The following is a 19,203-nucleotide window of genomic DNA, read 5'->3' as shown; positions in this document are numbered from 1 at the left end:
CGCCCTGCACCTAGCCGACCGCCTTCTTGGAGCACCGGGACCCCATCTGCTTCCTGCTGATGGAGTGCTGATGGGAAGAAGAAGCCTCAGGAAAGGGCTGCCCTCTTCTCAGTGATCTTGAAGTCGGCTTTGCCTGCAGCCCTGGTGGCCTCACGGATCTGCGCCAGCAAGCTTGGCAGGGCACTTGCAGGGCTTCTGAGCGTCAGCTATCCCCCCGGGGCTCCCTGGGGAGCTGCTGTCAGCTCACCCCTGGGTCACCTCGTGAGAAGGGCGGGCAGGTGGGAGAGCGGGGAGGTGACTGACTCACTCACAGGCCTGAGACAAGCAGCTCCACTGCAGAACACTTTCTGGGTTCACACCGGCGTCCCTCTCCGCGTAAGGATGAGAACACGTGTGCACTCACACAGGAGAACGAACTAGCTCCAGCGGGCCAGACCTGCAGCGTGGGCACAGGCGAGTTCTCCGGGGTGCACCTGGAGCAGGGACAGATTTCTCTCTCTCGTGTCAATTAGCATATGTGAGTGTAGTCGTCTCCTAATTTAAGTGAGACTCTGCACTAATGATGGTGAACTCACAATGCATCACGTTTATTCCCTCATCACTGCCGCAGTCTTTACCGGGGGTCTCTGGGGAAGAAGGTGGTAACACAGACAGAATCCCGGGGGCCCACGGGATCCCACCTTTCCTGTCACGGGATTCCAGGGTGTGATCAGCTGGCGCAGGGCTTGGGGATGTGTCTGAGCACAGGGAGGCAGAAGCCTGAAAACGCGGAGCCAGAACCTCACCCACAAAGCCCCACTCAGTGCCTGGTCTGTGCGTGTCAATCCACTTTAGCAGCAGCACAAGCCACCTTTTAGACGAGGACCAGATGGGAAACCAAGCTGAAGGGTCAGGGCTTTCACAGACCTCGCAGCCCCAGTTCAGAGGAAGCCCCCCACCTGAGTGGCCGTATCGCATACATACTTGCCTGTGAATTAGCTGCTTTACAGCAAATCCCGAGTGACATGAAGCCCATCAGCAGCCCAGGGTCTAGGTCCCCTGAGCCCATGGTCAGGGGTCCAGGCTGCACCCCCTCTGTCACGTTGCCTGGTGCCAAATCACTCTTTCCACCCTCCTACATCCTGCCTTCATCCCTGGACCATCCTACCCCTCCCCAGACTGCCTCATTTAAGATGCTTCATGGTTTAGACCAGTGAGCCCAGTTTCTCTCTCTGCCATGGCTCCTCCCGCTGCTGATTGAGCCCTGGGGAGGAGAGGAAGGTCCCAGATCGCAGACACTGACAGCCCTTCTTATTTGGGAGAAACGACCCCCAAAAAGCCCCGTGAGCCACACCTGCTAACCCCAAGTCCACTCATTGCCACAACATGAGCTGTGAGCATCCTGCTCTGTCCAGAGCTGCGGCCTCTCCTACAACTTCCCACACGGGGGCCTCAGGCCCTGGGCCTGGTGCCTGTCCCTCCCTGCCCCTGGCCAGGGAAGCCCCAGTGCTACCGTTCACTGCCTAAGTAAGTTCCTGGGAAGCTTCCCACAGCCTAGCCGTGGTTTCCACTCTGAGCTGCTGCTGTTCACTGCACATTGTCCAGCCTCTGTGACATTAATCACATCGGCCTCTATAAGGCCGCCTTTCTCCTGTTTATACACAGGGCACAGGACAGGATGGGGTGTAATTGGGGGCAGATATTCCTGTCAGGTGACAGGGAATTTACAGGAGGTGTGGACTCGATGGTCTTCATCTGTTTCTGGGAGTGTCAGTGTTCTCACGTGGGCATCCTGTGAGCTGACGGTGTCCAGGATCCTGTCAAGTCCATGGACCCACCGCACCCTTGGGAGGGGAGACACCTCGTGTGTGGACCTCCCGCTCCAGAGCCTCCCCGCTGCTGCCTGGGAGACGTCTGTGTTACATTAGCTACTTCTCTGTGAGCACGGGCAGGACCCCCAGGCAGGACAGACTCTAAGCATGTGCCCACCCTGCCATGTGTGCACATCCGCCCCATGCACCCAGCTGCCAGCAAATCCCCAGCGCTGATGGGGCTTGTCCCTGTGTCATGGGTCCTTGTACCCAGACACCAGGTAGGGATCCCTGGGTGGGGAGTCCCAAGGCCACAGCTCTGAGGCGCTCGGAGAGGCAGCAAGTGTTGAAGTTCAGAGTGGGTGTCATCACAGTGAGGTCCACAGCCCGCCGTCCACTTGGGTCACCATCCGGGGTCAGTTGTCATTCTGGTGTGTGTTTCTGATGGTGAGGTGGTAACGTCTGGAGGTCACAACCCTGGTGATGAGGATCAGCCCTGACCAGCGTGCCCACTCACACAGGCTCAGCGCTCCCAGCATCTGCTTGTTCCCTCCAGCTCGTGGGAGGTCAGGTGCTCTGGGAACTGTTTACCCCAGCTCGGGCTGGCTGCCCCAGAAGACATTTGCTGGACGCGCTGGGCCCTCACTGCCTCCTGTTACCAGTGCCTGCGGCTCGTGGCAGAAGGCCGTGCTTGATCTTTAGGAGAAGAACCTGTCAGGCATGCAGACAGTGCTGGACCAGCCACTGCATGTCCTGGGCGTGACACACGGATGACAGATTTTTATGATCTTGCTGGAAACGATTCTTTAAAGACTAAGGCATAAATGCATTAATAATTGAATTTGAAATGGCATTTGCTTAAGACTTGCGTTCTGGAGAAGTTAATATGCCACGGGCTCAACTAATACCATCTCCCCACTTCTTCTTTGAACCAAAGAATGATCCTTGGTTCACAGAATCTGAATTTCCTGAGGGTGTCCGTTACTGGGCCACCACCATCGTCATCATCATTGTGCTGTTACTGTGGTTTCAACTTGTGGGATAGTTTTGAACACATACAACATAATAACCTGGAGGGAGATGAAGTCCACTGAGAATGTCTTGAATTTGTGGGTCAGTTTTGATGCAAATTCAGTTATCATTGCACGATTCTTGTACCAAGTAAAAACCTGGTGTTGTTTGGTCCCTTCCAGGGCAGCAGGGGCAGAGTGGGTCAGGGTCAAGTGTGGGGCTGGGCGTGAAACCCTCTGCCCTGTGGCCACCCCTCCCCTGCCCCGTCGTCAGCTCCCAGTGGTGACCTCCCCTCCCTGCAGATGGGCCGCCTGGACCCTTGTCACAGTGACAAGAGCCCCTGGGGTCTGGGACATCCCTAAATGCAGGCGGTGCTGGTGGCCCCACCTACACGGAGCAGCTGAGTGTGTGCAGCGTGCAGAGGGTGGGGTGCAGGAGCTCCTGGTGAGCTGGGGAGGGTGGGCTCCTTCACGGCGGGTCCTTGGCCTCTGGGGTGGGAGTGTTATATCTGCCCTGTGGGGCTTTCCCCTGGGCCTGGATTTGGAGGGAAGTGGAGGGGGAGAGACCCCAGGGCTGGGAGTCCTGTGTGCAGCCGGCTCTGCTGTCCAGGTTGAGGCTCTTCTGGAAAAGGAGGCCCTTTGTGCAGGGTCTGGGGGGATGGCCCCGCAGCCCCACCTGCACTGTGCCTGCAAGTGCCTGGCTTCTGCTAAGGTGCAGCCCGCGGCGGTGTCCCCGGGGATCCTGGGACCTCCCGCAGAGCCTGGTCCCCAGTCATGGGCCTGCTTTGTGAGCACTCGGTACTTGTCCATTTGAGTGTTTTTACTGAAACACAGCTTTATACGTTTGCTTATAATTATTTGTGCTTGAGATATCTAACAGAGTTGTAATCAAAGTTTTCAATATTAATATTAAGTGATAAATATATTGCCGTTATTTCAGCTGAGTAATATGAGTCACGTACAGCTGTGAACGTGTGTCTAGTGTGAGCAGATGCATCTGACACAGTCGCTGCCATTTAAAAACTGTATCATGTAAAACACCTGCAACAGTGGTTTCTTTACAATAAAATCTGCTGAGATGCGAGGTCGGAGCCCTTCGTCCTGCCAGGGTGGCCGGGTTGCAAGCAGGCTAATGCTGAGTCTGAGTCTGTGGCTGAGCCGGGACTGACCAACGTCTCTCTCTGTTCTGTTTGCAGAGTCACAGTGCACCCTCTGCGGAGAGCCAGAAGGTGAGTGCCCCTTGTCCCACGAGCCTCAGGTGGGCACCCCCTGTCCTGTGATGGACACCGTGGAGCCCTTCGGAGGCAGGTTACAGATCCATAGCCTGGTCTTTGCAGTGTTTGATGAAAAAGTGAGGAGGAGAATCAGAACCGAGCATGGGACGGGCACTGGGTGGGAGATGCTTGTCTCCAGAGGAGAATTGGCACTGCTCCCAGACCACAGCACTCGGATGTGGATTCAGAAATGTATGAGACATGTTTTTATGGGCTTTAGATAAATTAGCTGGTGTGCAACAGGCCTCACATGAAAGGAGGCCTCTGGGAGCCCTTCCTTCCTAGTTGTCAGGGTCGGAAGCCAAGAGGGTGGGGTCCGAGCAGCGGCCCCCCAGCAGCGTGTGGCGTGTGCCCCCCACGGGGCTTCCATCCACGCATGGGATCACACCACCAAGGAGGTGTCTGCCCACGAGTTGAAAAAAGAGTGAGCAAGGGGGTAACTTGAAAATTTCATCAAGCACTGCACTACCTGGATTTTGTGACTGTTTGGAACTGCTCTTGTGCTATTTGAGGATCATGTGGTGACACACAGAGCTGCAGGTAGCTCAGATGCTGATATCTTAAGCTTCACAGTTATGGAAATGCGAAATCTAGGCCCTGGTGTTTCCAGGGTCAAACAACATTCAGGGTTTAAGGTCCTGGGGCAGCTGCTCCCAGATGACGGTTGGGAGAGGGTTTCATCTGCGTGGTGTGGGAACCTCGGAGATGCCAGGGGTCATGGGGGGTCAGGCATCCTGGGGGTTGTGGGTGTCCTGGGGTGTCTGGGGGTGACAGATGGAGTTCTCCAGTGTGTCCTGTGTCTTTTCCTGTTGTCTCAGCTCTTCCTGTCATCCCCACATAGGCCGAGCCCATGCCTAGGCCTCCCATCTAATCCCCTTGTCCTCTGCGCCCCCACTTTTTGTGGAAGTGTGTGCCACACACACTGCAGGAGTCTTGAAGCATGAAGCTGTTGTACATGGTGGTGTCTGCAAACCTTTGCTGAGTTTCACTCTCCATGTTGCCGTGAGCCGCCGTCCGCGTTCCGTGGGCTGACGGTGTGTGCGTGGGGTTGTTGCCAGTGAGTGGAGTCAGCGGAGCCTGGTGTGCAGGGAGGGGTGAAGCGCTGATTCAGGCACGCGTGTCGTCTGGAATCCAGGCTGGGTCGAGGGGTGTCAGTGTTTCCATGGATGCCCGGGGGGCAGGTTGGAGTGGACGAGCCCTGGCTGGCCGGCAGCAGAGCACGGTAGAGCCAGGTCCAGGTCCAGGCAGAGGCCCAGCCCTACACTCAGACCCAGGCCTGCCCGACCCGGATGAGCTGCGTCCACCTGCCCGAGGTCCAGGTCAGGAGCGCTGTCAGCCCAGCAGGGGGACCAGTTGGGGGAGGGGAGACGCAGCTGTCCTTGTTCTGGGGCAGATGGGCTTGTGGATGTTTAATCAGAGTCCAACTGTACTTGGTGTGAGAGTGACCCCAGTCATCCAGCCGGAGGGGCCCTGAGGGTCAGGGTGGTCTCAGGCTGCAGCCAGGTGGCCGTGGGACCAGGGCTGACCCCTCGCAGGACTCCTCCCCTCTCACAGTCATTTCAGGGTTTCAGACACGCAAGTGGGGTTGCTCCACACGAGAGAGCAGGAAAGATTGGATGGCACGGGCTCAGCTGTGCTTTATTTTTTGAAAAGCACGATCATATGAATATTCATACATTTTTAAATCATTTAAGTAATTAGTCTGAGTGAGGGCTGGCTGGGTGCAGTGAGCAGAATCTGAAATCAGCTTTTTTGTTCGTAATTTCTTCAGCAGCTTCTATCAGTTAACTCATAAGCCTGCTGCAGAGCGAGGATCAGAGCCAGCGGCTGGCGGCAGGATGTCAGGCTCAGATCTGGGCCCATGCACTCATCACACCCGGAAGGTTAAGGCATCAATTGATGGAGCTCCCTTTCGTGTCAGGGCTGTGAACAGTGTTTCACCACTAAACCAGTCAAGTGGGAAACACCTATTTGCATTTTAATGATGAGTTCTCTGGGAGAGAGCAGTTCCTGGATCCAGATTGAATAGTTAGCGTTGCCTCAGATGATAGTATCTATCATGCCAGTGAGACTGCGGACCAAGCTGTGGGAGGCTGCGGACCTCAGGACTTTGAGGTTGTGGGCTCCTGAACTGCAGAGGCCTGCTTTCCGGAGATCATGAAAGTTTAATTGTGTGTAAAACGCAGATCACAGTTTGAACATGCCAGTTGCTTACGCTCTCTACATCGCAAGGCTTCTAAAATTTGGATGACTATGTTTTTCTGAGATGAAGATGTTTAATGGAATTTATTGTTATTTATTGGAATCTTCCTTTCTACCCAGAATGGGGACCCATTCCAAAAAAAAAGAAAAAGTTTAAAATTTACTAAGAGCAATCTTATTTGTTGACATAATTTTCTATACGAATTTAATAAATTAGACCATCTCAACTCGTGTCATTTTCCTAGTGATTCCTGTTGTCATTTAGACCTTGGAAGTAACTGGATGTCATACAGCAAGGTTACCTCCTAAGGTTTCCTTGACACTGAAAGACTCTCTGAAGGTTTTGTATGATATAATCCATCACTGTAATACAGGGAGATGATTTAGGGTATATGGTGGTTTTCAGACATCACTGACAGGTGCATGTTACCACTTGCCTATTAACAAGCGCACCAAGAAAATTGTGGACCGTGGTGGGACCATAGCCAACTGTTCATGGACTTTCTGTCTGTTTACACTCTGTGGTTCAACCTGCTCTCCTTCCTAAGAAATTTTCTGAGGTGGGAAGACAGATCCTGATGCCTGGTAGGGTCGAAGAGAACTTATTTGAAATCTGCTCTAATGTAATGACAGTGTCTTACATTTATGTCATTTAACCCAATTAAAACTAGGGAATGAAAAAGGCTCTTATGATACAAATCTGGCATGCAGGAATGTGCTACAAAAATGTTATGATGGATTTTAGAAAAAAAGATTTTTCAGTGATAGAGACCTTAAGATGATCGCTTCAAAGCAGTGGACCATTTGAGGTGGCATATACATCAGATCGTTAGAAGTGGACATGGAACAACAGACAGGTTCCAGATAGGAAAAGGAGTACATCAAGGCTGTATATTGTCACCCTGCTTATTTAACTTATATGCAGAGTACATCATGAGAAATGCTGGGCTGGAAGAAGCACAAGCTGGAATCAAGATTGTCGGGAGAAATACCAATAACCTCAGATATGCAGATGACACCACCCTTATGGAAAAAAGTGAAGAGGAACTAAAAAGCCTCTTGATGAAAGTGAAAGAGGAGAGTGAAAAAGTTGGCTTAAAGCTCAACATTCAGAAAACGAAGATCATGGCATCCGGTCCCATCACTTCATGGCAAATAGATGGGGAAACAGTGGAAACAGTGTCAGACTTTATTTTTGGGGGCTCCAAAATCACTGCAGATGGTGACTGCAGCCATGAAATTAAAAGATGCTTACTGCTTGGAAGAAAAGTTATGACCAACCTAGAGAGCATATTAAAAAGCAGAGACATTACTTTGACAACAAAGGTCTGTCTACTCAAGGCTATGGTTTTTCCAGTGGTTGTGTATGGATGTGAGAGTTAGACTGTGAAGAAAGCTGAGCACCGAAGAATTGATGCTTTTGAACTGTGGTGTTGGAGAAGACTCTTGAGAGTCCCTTGGACTGCAAGGAGATCCAACCAGTCCATTCTAAAGGAGATCGGTCCTGGGTGTTCTTTGGAAGGACTGATGCTAAAGCTGAAACTCCAGTACTTTGGCCACCTCATGCGAAGAGTTGACTCATTAGAAAAGACTCTGATGCTGGGAGGGATTGGGGCAGGAGGAAAAGGGGACAACAGAGGATGAGATGGCTGAATGGCATCATGGACTCGATGGACACAAGTTTGAGTGAACTCCGGGAGTTGGTGATGGACAGGGAGGCCTGGCATGCTGCGATTCATGGGGTAGCAAAGAGTCGACACAACTGAGCGACTGAACTGAACTGATGCATCAGATCACTGGGAAAACGTTATTTGTAGAAATGCCAATCCAAAAAAAAACAAGATTAAGGTTAAAAATGGGAAATCTCAGAAAGTTTGAAGTGAGAAATTTTCTTTCTAAATCTGAATATTTTTTTACTTTGATCATTTAAAAACAGAAATTGCATACTGCTACTGGAATTTTGGACAAACATATACACTCCAATGTTTTATTATAAATAGAATGAGTCCAAAATACTTCGTCTCCCTTCATAACCCCCGAGTAAAAACAAACAAACAAAAAAGAATTTTCCCTGTATTTGTATTATTATGTTCTTGATTTTTTTAAGTGCAAATATTCAAGATTTTCCCTACTAGTGACTATAAACGATGGAAATTTCCGCACTATTTTTATACCTTAATTGAGAGTGTGTCATCCTGAGATTTTAAGGCCTCTCAACAATTAGGGAAAATAATAAGGTTGCTTTTAGATAACTGGGCATCAGAGGGTTCAGTGAGAAGCATTCTCCACCCCCTCCCAGCCCCCACCCCCATCTGCAGAAATGGGGGCGTTGGTTCTCAAATAGCAACAACCAGTGCCCCTCTGGTCCTGAGATCATAGCTTTTTAATTGTATGCTTTAGATAAAAATTATTTTCTTCTGATTGCTCTTCTTGGATGGTTAGTGGAAGATAACCACCATTTATTAAGTTCTCCACATGCGCCAGGCACTCTAGAAAAAATTAGTGTTGCTTAGGAACTGAAGAATTCACCTAATTTGTGAGAGAAAACAGAACCCTGCTCCAACCAATCTGTCTTCCAGGACCTTAAAATGGCTTGTGTTATAGTGGAAATCAGAAAACACTGCCTAGGGGAAGACAGAGAATACTGTTCCTCATAAAAGTTTATGATGGAGGCATAGAAGCATGGATGACATCCCATCCCTGCTACAGACATAAAGTCGCTGCACGATTTTATCAGCATTTGCTTTCAGCACGTAGTTGAACTGGATGGAATGAAAGAAAGTGAGAGAATCGCTTAGGTCCCAAGAATTAGCGGGGGATTGTAAACCTGAGGGTGGGCGTGAGTCCCGAGGCAGTGGCCCCTGAGCAGTAAACCCCGAAAGGATGGAAGGCGGTCAGAGAAGAGGCGTGCTGCACCTGCAGGCTGGAGGCGCCGGGGGGAGGGACGATGGGGAGGGATGCTGAGGCTGAGCCCCGGGAATGAACCCCAGAAGCTCAGTGAGCTTCCCCGTTTGTGAGAGAAGGCCTGGAGAACATCCGCCCGAGAAAGCACTGAAGGAAGCTTATCACATTTCCACGGCCATGGGTAGAACATGGTTACCAATGGTACGCACACTGCAGGCACGGATGTGAGATCTGAATTCCCACGAGCTGAGTCAGAGGTCCATGTGGTGAATTAATGTGGACATTGTTCTAGAAGCAGAAGCGTTTAGGATTCTGTCCAAGCCTGACTGCTGTGGCTGATTCCAGTCACAAATTATCTGCAGGATCTTTGACAAAATGGGGCTCCAGGAGCTCCTTCTCCACTTAAAAATAACCCTCATTTTAGATAAACATACAGTGAAATATTGCCTGTCGTATAAAGAAACTTCAGGGTGAGAAACCCTGATAGAAGCATGAGAATCAACAGACCTGCAGAGGTGCTGGGTAGGTTTAAAATTACTAAATAGATTTTCAAAAGGAAAAAAGACCAGAGTTAAGGAAGTATCTGGTATGAAAACAAGGACAGATTATAAAAACAGTGTGTCTAGAAACAAGAAATGTCATTGAAATTCGCTGCCGTGTCCATATGTTGTACGTGGATTTGACAGAGCTGGAAAGAGAAGAGCTGACTAGGAAAGTGATATGAGGCCGTCAACTAGAGCTGCACGCAGACACTGAAGGGGACATGAAACGAGAATGCAGGTGCAGGGGAGGCGCTGCGGAAGCACAAGCACGCGCCTGGAGTTGGGCGCGAGGTGAAGGAGAAGGGGGAGATGAGGCCTTGCTCGAGAAGGAAAGGCTGAGGTTTTCCCAGAACTGAAGCAGCAGGTCTCGCCTCTTGATCCACAGACTCCCAGTGTTGAAGACAATACATAAGGCATGCCCACATCTTATAAAGGGAAGCTACAGAATATGCGGGCTGAACAAGTGATCTTAAATATAGCCAGAGAGAAGACACAGACTACGATGACAAGGAGTCTTCCCATCGTAAAGGCTGATGCCAAATGGACTAATAACCAACCATTTCTGAGAAAATAGGGGGAGTGAGGAAGATGCCACACATGCAGCAGAAGTCTCTCCAGAAGAGGCAAGAGAGGGTGGAGGGGTGGGGAGGCTCAAATAACACAGAATACGTGAGAAGAGAGGGTGGAGGGGAGAGACCAAAGGGCTCAGATAATGCAGAATACATTAGAAAAGCGACTCAGGTGTTTTTACACATCAATAAAATTATTTAACGATAAAAAGTCACAGTTCTTAGAAGCTAAAACAGTAGAACTGACTCAAATATGCAAAAAAGAAAAAGAGGATTACAACGAGAAACTGACAGATCCAGAATCCGATGGGAAACCCTCGCCTCAATTTTTGAGCAGAATCTTGCAGGAGGGAGCTGGTCCCCAGGGAGAGCAGAGGATCCAGGGCATTTCCCAGGCACCCAGCATCCCTCCTGGGAGCCCTGTCTGTTGTTTGCTGAAGGGAGATATTTCTGGCCAAGGTCAAGGTTTAGTCTTCTGCTTGACCTCAGTCCTTCTGTGCTGTGGCTCTGTGGCTTGCCCAAACGGTCTGAGCTTTTATTGGAAATGTTTGCAGGAGTCCAGGACCCTCTTGGCTCCAGAGGAGCAGACATTCCTTGGACCACACTCTCTCAGCAGAGCATCTCTGCCTTCTCTTCTTGGGGCCATGAGTTAACACATGGGCCCTCTGGATTCTGGTCCTACCTCCTAACACAGAACTGCAGGAGTACACAGACAGGCTGGAGAAGGGCTGGTGGGGACTCTATGTGTGTGTGTGTGTGTGTGTGTGTGAGAGAGAGATGAGCAGGGAGGGAGATCATGGGACACACAGGACTGGTTGGCATTTGTTATCTCAACAGAGCTTAGTTTCATGTGTACAGGGAAATGAGACTTGCAATATATTTGTATTCAATGTAGAAAAGTCCAGAAAAGCCTTCAGGGACTAGCTGGTGCTCCGTCTCCCTGACCGGTGCTCCGGGTGCTCTCCATCACCTGCAGACACTCACCCTCTGGACACCTCTGTGCCCTGTTGTGCTTCCTCTCAGCCTTCCTCGCCTCCTTCCTCCTCTCGGGGTTCCTGCTGCAGCTCAGTGCGTGTCAGACTCGGAGCTGAGCGCTGGTCTGTCGGCGCTTTGAGCACAGGAGCCCTGTCGCTTCATCTCTGCTCCCCACAAGCCCATGTTCCTGACTGTTAGGGTGTCTGGTCTTACTGTCGACCAAGGCAGTTGTATAAGGTACGCTTCAACTCAGAGGTGAAACCACAGCCATTACGTGTAATAGAACAGAGTGAAAATGGATATGAATTGCACACACCATCTGGTGTCTGAGACTGTCACAATTATGCATTTATGCAGAATGATATAAAATGCACAAATGAACCCTAATTTGCAAATTTCATTTTTTTTTAGATTATGCAATATCTGAGTTTTAGGCATTCAGCTGGCACTGAAACAATTTTACCTCATTACTTTTCTCAAGGAATAAATAAATATTCTTTGTTTCTGGTCACTGGACAATTTACATATCAGATTTCAAGTTTACTATGTGTAGATAAAGTACTGTCTATTTTCTCGCCAGTAAACTTAAGCCCGTTTGTTGCCTTCTGAAGCATGTATGAGAGGTGAAGGTGCACATGGAATATATGTACTTGAATGCTGAGAAGAGTCAAATCAGAGGTGTTCCTAGTAATTCGTAATAAACCACCCTGCAATACTGGGAAGGATGGATAAGGAGAAATTTAACATGAGGCCAGGCTCTGACATTCGTCTTCCCTGTTAGAATGTTGCCGTCGGGAATGCACGAACTTTGTTTCAAAATTTGAATCTTATTCATATCATCTCAGGATCCATGGATAAAACACCCCCCATTCAGGTTGCCTTTTGGTTGATGTGATGAGATTTCAGTGTCCTCGAGAAAATTCTTTCCGTCTTCTCAAGCTCCAGAGAATAGAGAAGTGAGTGCTTGTGTTCCCTGAGAATGAGTCCCTGCAGAGGGTGCATTATCTCCACTCTCCACCTCTTTTCCTGTGATTTTCTGAGCCTGAGTTTTGAACTGTACATTGGCAAACGTCGTGAGAACCCTTTGGGAATGTCATTCTGAGGTGCCGGGTGCCGAGTGCTGAGATATTTTCAAAGACAAGGAAGTGTCTCTGTGCCTTGGACCTTCGGGCAGAGTAGGTTCAGGGCTCAGTGACCGTCCTGGTGCCTCCAGCCTTGGGATCCACCTTCTCCAGTGGGTCCCCAGAGCGGCAGCAGGGCCCTGCCAGCCACGAGACACGCCTCAGGTGGACAGAGGAGAGGGGGAGGGCTGGCAGAGCGTCAGAGTCACGGCTCAGCCTCTGGGGCTCCAGGACAGCGGCCTGCGCTCTCACGCGCCGTCTGCCCTCCTCTGGTGACTGGGCTGTGCCTTCATCCTTGCCTTCCTCTTGGATTTTCTCCCTTTTCCTGCCTGCATTTCACAAGCACTGACTGAGCCCCAGGACTCCACACTGGGGGCCGGGAAGGAAAGCTGGAAGGCACTGCAAGCTAAACTGCGTCCTCTGAGCTCTGAGAATGTACTGGAAAGACTATCCATCATGGTCCGCAGTGTCTGTCATAAGAGATTCACAGAAGATATGACTTGAAGTCAAGGTCGAACAGTTGACCTTTCTCCAATACTTGTCCAAGTTTGTGTTTACAGTTTGGCTGGGTTTTAGGAGTTACTTGTTTTTAAGTGACTGACAGAGATGAGAAACCCTTCCCGCTGAATCCCTTGTTTTTTATTAATAATATATATTCATAATTTTGCTTTTCCCTCTGATTGTTACATCTCATTACCAGTGTCACGAATAACAAGTTATTGAGTCTTCCCAGCATCTATCAGTGTAGAATGACCTTGGAGGTAAACTTTCCAACATAGAATTTCTGTGTTCTTCCCCAACCAATCTTGTGATCAAATGACCCAGAACTCAGGCTGTGGACTTACAAGTTAGCAAAATGCTTGCAAGTACTTTTAAAAAGGGAACAATTGCTGTGGTGTCACAGACAGACCAGTGGTCTTGGAACCTAGAAAGCAAACTAGATGTCTGACTCATTACCCTAAAAATGTTGAACTAACAGTGGTCCCCCCTTCATGGGATCCCTGAGGGGTCCTGTGAGAGAACGTGAGTGGAGGTGACTGCTTTCCTGGCCGGCGAGTGTTCTCAGGAAAGGCCTGGCCCTCAGGCATGCTACAGGTGGCAGATTTCTTCCACTTCTCTTTCCCATGTTTCCCTCTTGAAAAGGCCCCTCCCTTCCCACTGTAGACACACTGTCTTCCCTTTAGCTCTGCTCTCTGTTGATCATGAACACTCCCCGCCCCCAACCCGGCTGTGGACCATGGGTGGTTTTGTTTCCTAAACACTGAGTGGCCTCGTCTCACCAACATGGGAAATGACGTGCAGGCAGGGGCTGTGTAGCCTGAGCAGGATCAGGAGTGTCAGAGATGCTCAGCCACGTGTAATGAGGGGAGTAGTCAGGCGCGTTCAGCGTGCTGAAACGTGTTTCTCTGAGACGAGAAATGGAAAGAAAAGTAGGATACGCAGTGGGCAAGGGAGAGCCTTTGCTGGATGTGACTATTGATCATCTGAACTTCATTGACTAATAGGATACAAAATCATTGGCTCTGCCCTTAAAAATAGGTGTTGAAATATATGCCTTTTTTGGCTCTTGCCTTATATCCAAAGTTAATCACTTTCCTAGAGAGAAACAAACACAGTGTCTGCCTCCAGGGACAGGAGAGTGGGGCCAGGAATCAGGGGCTGGTGGTCCAGCTTCTTCCTGTTGATGGAAGCGTGAACTTTCGTGAGAAGCTGACCCTGTGGATCTGCTGTTCGCAGCCAAAGAGTTTCCCAGTTGTGTGTCTACACACACACACACACACACACACGTCTACAGAGAGAGCTCTTAGCTTCTAACATCTCCTTCTATTTTCTAGATACTCTGCATGGACATCAGATTGGTTTTCATGACGTTACACATCATTGACTTTCAGTTTAGTGAAACCCAGTGTCTTACTGTGAGGTGTGTGGCAACAAAGGCAGATGGGAACAAATTGTTCAGAACTGTGACTAGGGCTGACCCACTTCCTGTTGTTCAAGTTCATAAATCCTCTACCTCTTTATGAAACTGATGGCAGTTCAGGCAGAGTAACTATTGCCAGGCTAATTAATAAGTTAAACTAATGATAAATGTACAAAATAAAAATGTGTGAAAAGAGGGGAAAGAGTATAAATTAGGAATACGAGATTAGAACTAAACTGGTTTTGAAACAAATCCAGCTTTCTCCCCTTAGAACCTGTAGACCTTTAACAAATTCTGTAACTTCACTGAGGCCAAAACTGCAAAATGGGGAGAACAGTATCTACGCTCCAAGGCAGTTTTAAGATTGTAGTGGCCAGCGTAGTGCCTGGCATGTGTAGGGGCTCAGTGACGAGTGTATCTGTTTTATTTACTTTTTTACTCAGTTGTTGATTATTCCGTTGCTGCGTTTTTATTCCGTGTCTAGTTGTCAGGTATTGTTCTAGGTATTGGGACAATACAGGATGGGGAGATAGCTGTACATCTAAAGAAACGCTGACAAAGTGGTGGTTGTAATAAGTAGTTATAAATAAACCAATGGCTGTAACAATGATGATGATGAAACAGGTATAGTAAAATAATTTTACTACAATTGTAGTAAACAATTTTACTACTCCCAGTTCAGTTCAGTTCAGTTCAGTCACTCAGTCGTGTCCGACACTTTGCAACCCCATGAACTGCAGCACGCCAGGCCTCCATGTCCATCACCAACTCCCAGAGTCCACCCAAACCCATGTCCGTCGAGTCAATGATGCCATCCAACCATCTCATCCTTTGTCGTCCCCTTCTCCTCCTGCCCTCAATCTTTCTCAGAATCAGGGTCTTTTCCAATGAGTCAGCTCTTTGCATTAGGTAAAATTTGGCTTCTAAGGTAAAGAGGCTGCTCAGGGTAAGGAGAGAATAGAGGAGGAGAGAAAGAATCTTTCTATTTAATATTTTACATCTTAGGACTCCTGTAAAAGGTAGCTATAGAAACCTTCCACCTCTGTCCACCAGAACGGTTTCCCTTCCTTGACAGAAGAGAGAGCCGGTGGGAAGGACCTGTCCCACCCTGTGATGCCTGGTCAGCGCCTGAGTCAGCACCTGTGCAGGGCGGCAGACGCCTGTGGGCTCAGGCAGGGTCCCTCGCTGTCACGCCACCCGCGGATTCCTCAGGGGCCTGCACCAGAGGAGTTGCCGACCTCTGCCCTGACGCTCTCAAAGGCTCGAGAGGAAAGCAGGGAAGAATCAGCATCCAAACGGCTCTTCCGTCAGTCCTCCATACCTCACCATCCTTGGCTTTTGTTCCGGGAGGGGCCCAGGGTGGGAGAGGTGTAGGATGTGGTGGCTTCTTCTGAAAAATGCTCAGTGACCCTGAATAAAACAAATTTCCACTCGGGTCTTCCTAGGGGTGATTAGTTGGGGGGTGTCTTTGCAGTACTCCCCAAGTGGGCTCTGCACAGCGGGGTAACCGGCACCACACTGAGGTGGGGCTCAGCTCTGACGCAGATGCCACATGACGACTGAGCAGGCTGATTGGCTTAAACGTAGGATGTTGACCTGGTATCACTCCTTTAATAGGCCCACTTCCTATTGGTTTTGCACAATAGCATTAGACTGATTTCAGTATGCTCCTTTTTCTCAAATCCTAAAACAGTTACTTAGGTATTGTGAAGCAAAAACAAGAAAGTTGTGTAATCAGATTTAAGAAGTAATTAGAATATCATCATTTTAGGTAACACGTGAGATAATTGAATTTGAACGGCTGTCTCTACAATCAGCCCTTGTTTCAGGCCTGGGGTTTAGGCCATGCCTGTGAATTGGTGCATTTAGAGGGTCTGTGATGTATGAGGACATCAGCTAGCGGAGAAATGACATCTGTTGGAAAGAAAGGCACGCACTCATGTAAATGCTATAACACTTGTAACTCTCCATTACGGTTGTGCCAGAGAAGCAGCACAGTTTCAGCTGTGGGAGGAATATTCAAATGTCCAGCAATGGACGTGGGGACAGCATCTGAGACCAGTGGTGAGCTGGACCCTGAAAGGGGACAAAGGCCTGGGGACCGTGGTGTTAGGGTTTGAAGGGTCCGTAAGACAGGAAGCATGAGCAGCTTTCCATATCAAGCTGCAGGCTTTTCCTACAGCTCTTCAGGGGGCCCATGAGCCAAAGGTGTGCAAAGGTTCTGCAACCATGTGCGGAACTTTGAGCGTCTGTGTCTGCTTCGGGGCAGAAGGACATAGTCTTCATCAATTTCTCCTAGAGATTTATGACCACAAAACGGTGAAAAGAGCCGTGGGCTTGGGAGCCTGGAAGGAAGACCCAAAGTCTGTTAACGTTTCAACACTTTGTGCTCCCATCTCCACCTCGGATCTCTGACAAAATCCGCTTGACCCCTGGGAACTAACCTTGGTCCTGCCCGCTCCTGAACCCCTACTCAGGGCCAACGTCTGCAATAAGATGGAGAAACTGTACTGCCAGATGGCTGCTGAGAGCGAGTTTTGTTTGTCTGGATGTGGTCGTCAGTTTGTAGACAGGCCTTCACCTGGACCCTGAATACTCACCCCGACCCCTGGGGCCGCGTCACTGGCCAGGCAGGAAACACCCACCTGCCGCATACGGGCTCGGGGACATAGGCATCCCCCCAACCCAGTGTCTCCGGAAGACCGAGGATCCAGGAGGCTGCCCAATGCCACCCTGCCTGTCTGGGGTTGCAGCTCCCTTTGCAGTCGGTGACACTGAGGGAGTCTCTGCTCCACTGGCCCTCCACTCCTGGTGCAGCATGCTTGGGAGCGCGGGGGCCGGTGGGGCGGGGCAGGGGCCTGGCTGGGGGTCAGGCTTGCAGCCTGCTGATGTGCAGAGACCGCCCGTCTTTCCCAGAAGGCCACCTGGCTCCCGGCAGCCCGGGCAGTTTACTGCATGAAAACATCAGTTTGAATTTGAATTTAATCCAAATTCTCTAGCCAATATGAATTCCTCAACTCAGAAGCTGTTTTTAACGAACTGGAATATATACTGCATGTTAAATTAAGATAACTTGTAGAATTCCCAGTGAGGAAAATGGGATTCTGTTCAAAGAGTGTGGCAAGAATGGCATTGATGTATAATTCCAAATGGGAAACTTTAAATGAATTTTCTGTAGTTTAGTGCCTACAGAGAACTGTTTGACTCTGGGCAACTGGCTATATACTTATTAATATTCCTCCTGATTTTGAAATCAGTTCAAAACCTGAGTCATTCTATAACCATTTTTCATTGACAGTCTTGTCAATCTAAATAACAGCCTTATAAAATCATTTAGAATGCTATGATGTCTCAGCCTAACCTCATTGTCTGTTTATCACTTCTTAATTTGTATTTGTCAGATTTTTCTTACATGGAAAATGCATTTTAAAGTTATACTGTAATGTATATGACATAAGATTATTTAAAATAGTAGTACTTCTCTCCCCAAATGTCAGTGTGCTGAAATGAACACACACACACACGTGAATATAACCACAGGTCACTTGCATAGAAACATAAGATGAGTGACTTTGGATTCACTTTCTTAGGTAATTTTTTAAATTTATCTATTTTTTGTTTTAATGGTGGTCCAGCTCAATTAAACCTAAGAATTACATACCTAACATTCAGACTAGTAAAAGGAGAGAAGAAATCCCCTTGCTCTTAATTTACTGACTTAACTATGCTTCATATTTCTCTAATTTCTTCATTAGGGAGCCTTTATTAAATACTCTTCATGGTCCTTCCCGAAACAGCAGTGCTACCTGTAGCAGGCACGGCTGCATGCTTGCTGCTCTCTGCGTTGGGTTCAGCATTTCACAGCTCTCCACTTTTCTTCTCTGATTATTCCTCACTGACCATCAGAAGTGCAGCGGTGAAGTTGCCAGCCCAGGTCCCTGGGAAACTTGGACTGAGCTCAGAGCCGCCTGACTACCGCACCGGGGTCTGCCATCTTCCTGAGCAGTGACACAGAGCATCTCTTGTTTTATGTCTATAATGTGATCATAAGATGAAGGATGAGGAAGAAGTCTTAGAAGGTCATGTGGTCCCCGCCCCTGGGTTGCAGCTTGGAAAGGCAGAGCAGCACCACTGATTCCTGAGCTGTCTAGTTTGTGGCAGAGAATTTGGAATAAAGAAGGAAGACACGATGATAGATTTGTACCCTGCATGCCAAAGGAATATTCCATAAATCACATTCCTGAGTTGCCCTGGACCCCACGCTGAAGCAGGACAGTGGCGGCTTCATCCAGTCACCGCTGTTGAGACCGCCTGCGGCCGAAGTGCCTCCGGACACCTGCATGTCCACACAGCAGCACAAGCCCATGCAGAAGCTTCTCTTACCAGGCTTGAAATAGAAAACAGCCATGCAGGGCCTCTGGAACTTTACACCATCAAAACAAAAAGAGAAAAGCACGTGAAATTCCATATAAACAGTTAGAACTAAAGTCAACTATGCTTTTCATAAAAAAATCAATATTACCCTTTTTGAAGCCTTTATTAATTTAGTTTTCCATATGTAAATTTTTTTTCATTTTTATGATCATTTTATTTTGACCTTATTAGGAAAGAGAACCACCACAAAACAGAAGCAAGGACAATGCAGGCAGAGGTTGCCCTTCCTCCCAGGCGTGTCTGAGCCCTCGCACTGGCTTTGGGGGGTGTCCATGGAGGAGGGATGCTGAGCCCCCCATCCGTGACCCTCACCTTGCCGTGCTGCTTGCTAATGGCACGGCTTACTCTGCCTTTTGCCCTGACCTGTTTTCCCTGCTGTAGCTCAGTGAGTGCAGGTGCTTGTCTGAGTAGGAGCCCTGGGTTGTATGTCTGACTTTCCGTCGTCTTCCCAGGGAGCCCCC

General features: G+C 49.1%; 1 protein-coding gene across 1 annotated transcript in view; it reads left to right on the top strand.

Annotated features, from left to right (window-relative positions):
- Positions 1–19,203, top strand: part of DLGAP2 (DLG associated protein 2) — a gene marked incomplete at its 5' end in the record, with an annotated part of 452,741 nt that overhangs the window by 174,066 nt on the left and 259,472 nt on the right. Inside the window, one exon of the mRNA XM_070364120.1 lies at positions 3,997–4,029. Within this exon, the coding sequence (XP_070220221.1) occupies positions 3,997–4,029 (33 nt within the window). The remainder of the gene's footprint in view (positions 1–3,996; positions 4,030–19,203) is intronic.

The sequence above is a fragment of the Bos mutus genome, chromosome 27, assembly GCF_027580195.1.
Source record: "Bos mutus isolate GX-2022 chromosome 27, NWIPB_WYAK_1.1, whole genome shotgun sequence".
Lineage (NCBI taxonomy): Eukaryota > Metazoa > Chordata > Mammalia > Artiodactyla > Bovidae > Bos > Bos mutus.
Note: the sequence above shows the minus strand (reverse complement) of the source record. Positions and strands in the feature narration are given on the sequence as shown.